Raw genomic sequence first — 6,123 nt, forward strand, 5'->3', positions numbered from 1 at the left:
ATTGTAAGAGGGAATTTTACACGTACACGGCGCATCGCTCGCATGGTCAAGAACCATGAAGGGTTGTCGAGGCGGGGGAATGCGAGTTCTGCGCTGAAAGGGAGACTTTAATGTCACGAAATGTCGCAATTACTCGAAGAAAGGGGAAACGTCGTAAAACGAGCCCCTCCTCCTTACCCCGCACCTACATAATTACCCGCATTCCTCTTCTGGCGAAGCTGCTGAAGAAACCGGCCAGGGTCTGAATGACCCCTTGTTTCTCATCCAAGACCAAATTCATTCGACTAACAAGCTCTAACTAAACGGTCCCCAGTGTAAATTTTCCAGGGACGCTGTCAAATTTTCCGAATTGCCCATTCGAAAGCGGTAAACTGTGAAAATATTATTACATACTTATTTAACGAGCGACTCTTACTTTCGTTATTGTTTAGATTCCAAGCTTAAGTTCCCTTCGGAATTTAAGTTATTGGATATTTATTATGCGTACTTAAATTCAACTAATTTCGTCTTTTACTATATGTATGTACACTAGTGTTGTGCCTGTTGATTTCAACGGGTGGTTTCAGAAAGGAATTGATACACGAATTAAAATGAAATTATATTTTATATATAAATATAATATAAGGTCACACGCACTTATTACTAGTAAAATGTTGAATGCGTGCATTACACGCTTTCCGATCCAACCCATTCATCCGTTCAAAATGAAGAATAAATTTGTGTATGTCTTCGCGGGTGTTTACGCTCCCAAGCAGCGCATCTGACGCTGACGTCACTCGTTCAGGTACTCAATATCAGGAGCATATGTCAGATGCTCTACAACTTGGTTAACAACAAACACATTTCCTTGCCTACACAATGGTGCTTCATACTTTCGATTCGGTAAAATCGTAATTACGAATATTATTATTAAGAGGTTTTATCCTTTTTTTTTTTCACAGTAATGTCCCAGACATGCATACAACAAATCCTCAAAGTTCCATCGTAATCGGTTGTGGTTTAGGAGCCTATACGAGACAGACAGACAAACAGACATTCAATTTCATTAAAAACAGTAAAAAGTTTGCACCATTTATGAGCTGACAATTTCATAAAGCAAAAAGGGAAAAAACGATCGAAACAGTGTAGACAAATGCAATATGTGGACAATATATGTCACCGAGAAAAATGATGGAGTATTTTTAAACGTGTCTATTACCATTATTTTTCACCATCGTGATGGCGGACTTCATTTCCACATATATTGATGACCAAACCGAGCAAAATGCAAAGTTTGAGAACGAACAAAAGAATGTGGATCGAAAGATCCCAAATTTCGTCAGACGAAAAAATCGAAAGTGAAGTAAGAAGAGGCTAGTAATAAAATGATCAATTTCCCAAATTGGGTAGAGCATATAAAAAACTTTTTTGTTTTACCTTAAAAAAACTATTCGTTTGAATATACCTTAGAGATTTTTTCTTAAATATCAAAGCATAAAGGCAAAGCCATACCGATGATACACGTTGAACGAGAATGTTGCTTCTGAAATGAGGATATATTTCATAATATATATGTAATCACATAATATGTATGTAGGAGAAGTAACCAGCAGTGGAAAATAGTAATTTTTCGTCGAAAGCGAACATCTCGTTCGAGTTGCATACACGGATTTAAACATAGGAAACGTTTGCCAAATAGTACTAAACAAACAGAAATAAGAATGAAATGGGATTCTTAGACCGGACATATTTATGTGGCGAGAACGACGTTGTGGTTTACGGTGCAATGTTGCTTCTGCTGCAACCAACCATTCGAATATCAAAATGCAACACACGACCTTTACCACACCTATGTATCTTATATCATACATACATACATACAATTCTATCTATTCCTTTTATTATATAAATGTAACAACTTGACCTTTTTAAATAAAAAGGCAATTTAAACAATATTTCAACAACAAATGTACACATGTGTGGGATTTCATGATTAAAATTTCAATCAAAAAGATTTCAATGATTGGGATTTCAAACAAAATTATTTATTTATTTAAAGTTTTGGACCATTGTGGCATTACAGGAAGAACCTAATGCACCACAATGGCTTACATAATAAAATAAGACAGGGTAAAAACAAAAAATAAAAAAAAATTAATAGACAAAAAGCAAAAGCAAAAAATTAAGATACAAAAAATTACAAAATAAAATAATTATGATCCCGGCTTAAACTAATGTAATTAAATACATATATTACTAAGAGGTTTGGCCCGCTTTTATATCATCACATACGTACTTACGCGGCCCAAACCTCTTAGTAATATATTTAATTACATTAGTTTAAGCCGGGATCATAATTTTGATTGAAATCCCAATCATTGAAATTGTAATCATGAAATCCCACACATGTGTACATTTGTTGTTGAAATATTTTTTAAATTGCCTTTTTATTTTATTTAATTATTTTATTTATATTTTTTTACTACAGTTTTTTTAAATACATTTATTTTTCTACTAGAGTTTTCAATTATTTTTTATGCAGCTGATAAAAACAAGCTGATAACCGTTATGTGTATAAGGAAAATAACATCATACGTAAACATGTTTTTTTGTGGTTTTAACGCCACATATTCACAGTAAATAAGATATGTACATATGGAGGTAATAAATACATATATTATTATATGTATTATGGATAAAATGTGATCCAACCAATATCGGAGATGATGCGGTGAATATATTTTTTGTAAAATGTCAAGAATGTTCAAATATAATATGCAAGTTGGTACAGGATTAAGTATGTATATTGCTAGGTTTCACATTACTTCCTGCCCACCATTCAAATTTCATTCATCCTCCCCCACATAGCAGTTCTATTATAAATGAGACGATTGAAATTGAATGAAAAGGATGTGAACTATCCTATAAAAGTCACTGAATAATCAACTTATTGCTATATTGATCGTTTCATTTAAAGAAATTTCGAGATCAAATTACCACTGAAAAACATGTAATCTAACTACATTGCGGTTATCAGCAATTTAATCTTAAAACCTCAGTCCTAGAATTACAATAACAATAATTTAACCTTAAAACCTCAGTCCTGATAACAAAACAACAATGTACGGAACTCTTATCTCATGAGCTTTATCTCAAAATATATGAATTCATTTATACACCAAAGGATGCTTACTCGATCATCATTCACCACTAAGGACTCGACCGATCGGTAAGTCCCACTAACTACCTACATACATATATTATATTAGTACATATGTGCGTGTAATTTGTACTTTTTAACTTATAAGGAGAAATATTAACTTTTTAAAAATGAGTTACCATATTGAGGCGAATGCAGAATTTGTGAAAAAAAGATTCGAAAAACTATACACTGCCTTTAATTATAAAGAAAAATACACGGACGTGGAATATACTGTTGGCGACCGGAGGTATCATATTTTCATTTCTAAAAATACATTTTAAATATGTTGAAAACGACAATCATTCTCTACAATAATTGCAGCATCTTCGCCCATAAGGTTGTGCTCTCAGTATGCAGTGAAATATTCGTCAAACAAAGTGTCCAATATGTGAACGACATATTTGTGGGTTTCGAAAACGTAGTCATTGATGCCATTTTCAAATTTTGTTACACTGGAATAATAGGTAAGAGCTATTAAATGCATCCAGATAATTCAACTAACATATCATACATTTTTTGTACTATTTTATTTTTAAAATACGATTTCAGACATCGACATGAAAAAGTACCATAAATTTAAGGAGCTAGCCACCAAGTTGCAGATAACAACTATATATTATAAAACTATAAACAAAAAAAACTGCTTAGAAGTTTTGACGCTTTCGAATGATCCAAAGTCGATAGCGACAGCAATGGATTTGATCCTAAACCATTTTGAGAAAGTGAGCTTTGATTGTAAAAGATGTTCTGTGGAGAATTAACTTTATTAATTATTAATTATTACTCAGTTCTTGTTATTTCAGTTGTACATAACCAAAGATTTTCTTCAGCTGCCAATCTCTCAATTGATCGAAATCATCAAATCGGATTATTTGGATGTGTCTTCTGAAATGCACGTATTGAAATCAATTAAATTGTGGGTGGAGGAAGACAGTGAACTACGAAAACTTGAATTACCAGACCTGTTGCGCTACGTTAAGTTAACAGCGTTAACGATGGAGGTATGTTAAATTAAATATTATAATATACATGTGCACATTCTATGAAACTTTTTATTAACTTGTAGCACTATTTTCAGATTAACCTCACCGACGTTCTGTCAAGCTTTTATTCAACACCGGAATACAATAAAATGATCAATGATACGGTCGCATCAATTTTAAATACTGATCAGCGCAAGAATATATTAAATACTGATCGGCGTTGGAAAATTGAAAAAATAGCACTAGTCGGATCATCGCTTCACGCTGTAAGTTTTATAGTAGGTACTAGTGTTTGATGTTATGATAATAATTATGTTTAATCGTATATTTATCTTTAGATTCGAAACAGACTTGAAATATTCGACTGCAAAGAAAATAAATGGAGATTAAGCAAAGATTTTGGTTTCTTTAGAACAGATTATGCATCAACTGTGGTAGACGGCTATTTATTAGTCATTGGCGGGCTCAACTCTACGAAGGTAACATTTCAGTGAAGTTGTGTTTTTCGTTCAGTTTCAATAAAACGAATTTTACTATTGTTAGGTTGACTGTTTCAACTTGGAAAAAGGTACAAAAGAAACATGGAAACCGTTAAACGTAAGTCGCTGGAAGTCTTCAGCAGTGACTATCTCTGACAAATCATCCATTTATGTATACGTCATCGGAGGATATAATGAAAAAAAAGGCAGTTTGAATTCAGTTGAAAGGTGTTCATGAAGTGCAAGAATAATACTATTGCACATATATATACATATATATATATATATATATATATATATATATATATATATATATATATATATATATATATATATATATATATATATATATATATATATATATATATATATAGAAATTCTGAAATTTAATTTAACGTCCAATTTCTTTCGAACAGGTGGAATAATAATAAAAGTAACGAGATGGAAGATAGGATGAAGATAAAATGGGATAAGAAAATAGCTCCAATGAAACTAGCAGTTGCTGGACACTCTTCTGTTGTTATTGGCGACACTATTTATGTGACGGGCGGGCGAACAAACGACACTAAAATTGAAAAAACCTCAAATAAACTTCAAATATACTCAACAAGTACCAATACTTGGTCCTTTTGCACTCCGATGAATCATAGAAGAGAAGGTCATTCGGTAAATATGCATATCCATAATGATGGGTTACGATTAATGATAACAAAGTTTAAAATTTTGATTGCATTTTTTTAGAGCGTTCTATTCTATGGAGATATATATGTCGCTGGTGGTCGATCCTCGAATATGGACAATACTACTGTTACTACTCTTGACAGTGTTGAGTACTATAATCCCAAAGGAAAAACGTGGACTGAGATCGTCAATCTACCGAAGCCTTTATTCGGACTCAGTCTTTGTGTTTTTCGAAACAAATTGCTTTGCATAGGTGAGCTTTACACACAACACAACTAAATTAATCAAGGTGCCAATGTACGCTAATATGTAAACTTTAATTTGTAGGTGGGTTAAATGGACTTGTGCCAAATAGCGAGGTTTATGAATACAACTATACAACAAATAATTGGAATTCCATAGAGAGTCTTAGCGCTACAAGATATGGACTCCCCTTAATGGCACATGTGATTCCATATAATTCTGCATTGTGATGTACATACAGATATAAATGTAATATTTTTAAGTGATCGTATAATTCTACCAATCGAAACTTAAATAAAATTATTATTATTATAAACTCTATCTTTCATTTAAATTTTAAAGACACCCATCCAAATCAAATTCATGAAAATTTTAACTCGAGTGAAAAATGAATTATTTGAAAATTAAGAACAATACGCGTAAGTACGTATGTATGTGATGATATAAAAGCGGCCCAAACCTCTTAGTAATATATTTAATTACATTAGTTTAAGCCGGGATCATAATTTTGATTGAAATCCCATACATGTGTACATACATTTGTTAATATTCAAAT

At 32.3% G+C, this 6,123-nt stretch overlaps 1 protein-coding gene across 1 annotated transcript; it reads left to right on the forward strand.

Moving 5' to 3' along the window:
* Positions 1–3,158: 3,158 nt before the first annotated feature.
* On the forward strand, positions 3,159–5,881 carry LOC143919799 (kelch-like protein 25). The gene is made up of 11 exons (XM_077442331.1): positions 3,159–3,208; positions 3,288–3,428; positions 3,503–3,645; positions 3,731–3,903; positions 3,985–4,182; positions 4,260–4,430; positions 4,503–4,643; positions 4,708–4,871; positions 5,060–5,309; positions 5,385–5,577; positions 5,652–5,881. Exons 1-11 carry the CDS (start codon positions 3,165–3,167, stop codon positions 5,795–5,797), a joined length of 1,764 nt encoding a protein of 587 aa, XP_077298457.1. The 5' UTR covers positions 3,159–3,164; the 3' UTR covers positions 5,798–5,881.
* Positions 5,882–6,123: the final 242 nt, after the last annotated feature.

The sequence above is a fragment of the Arctopsyche grandis genome, chromosome 12 (genome assembly GCF_051622035.1).
Source record: "Arctopsyche grandis isolate Sample6627 chromosome 12, ASM5162203v2, whole genome shotgun sequence".
NCBI lineage: Eukaryota > Metazoa > Arthropoda > Insecta > Trichoptera > Hydropsychidae > Arctopsyche > Arctopsyche grandis.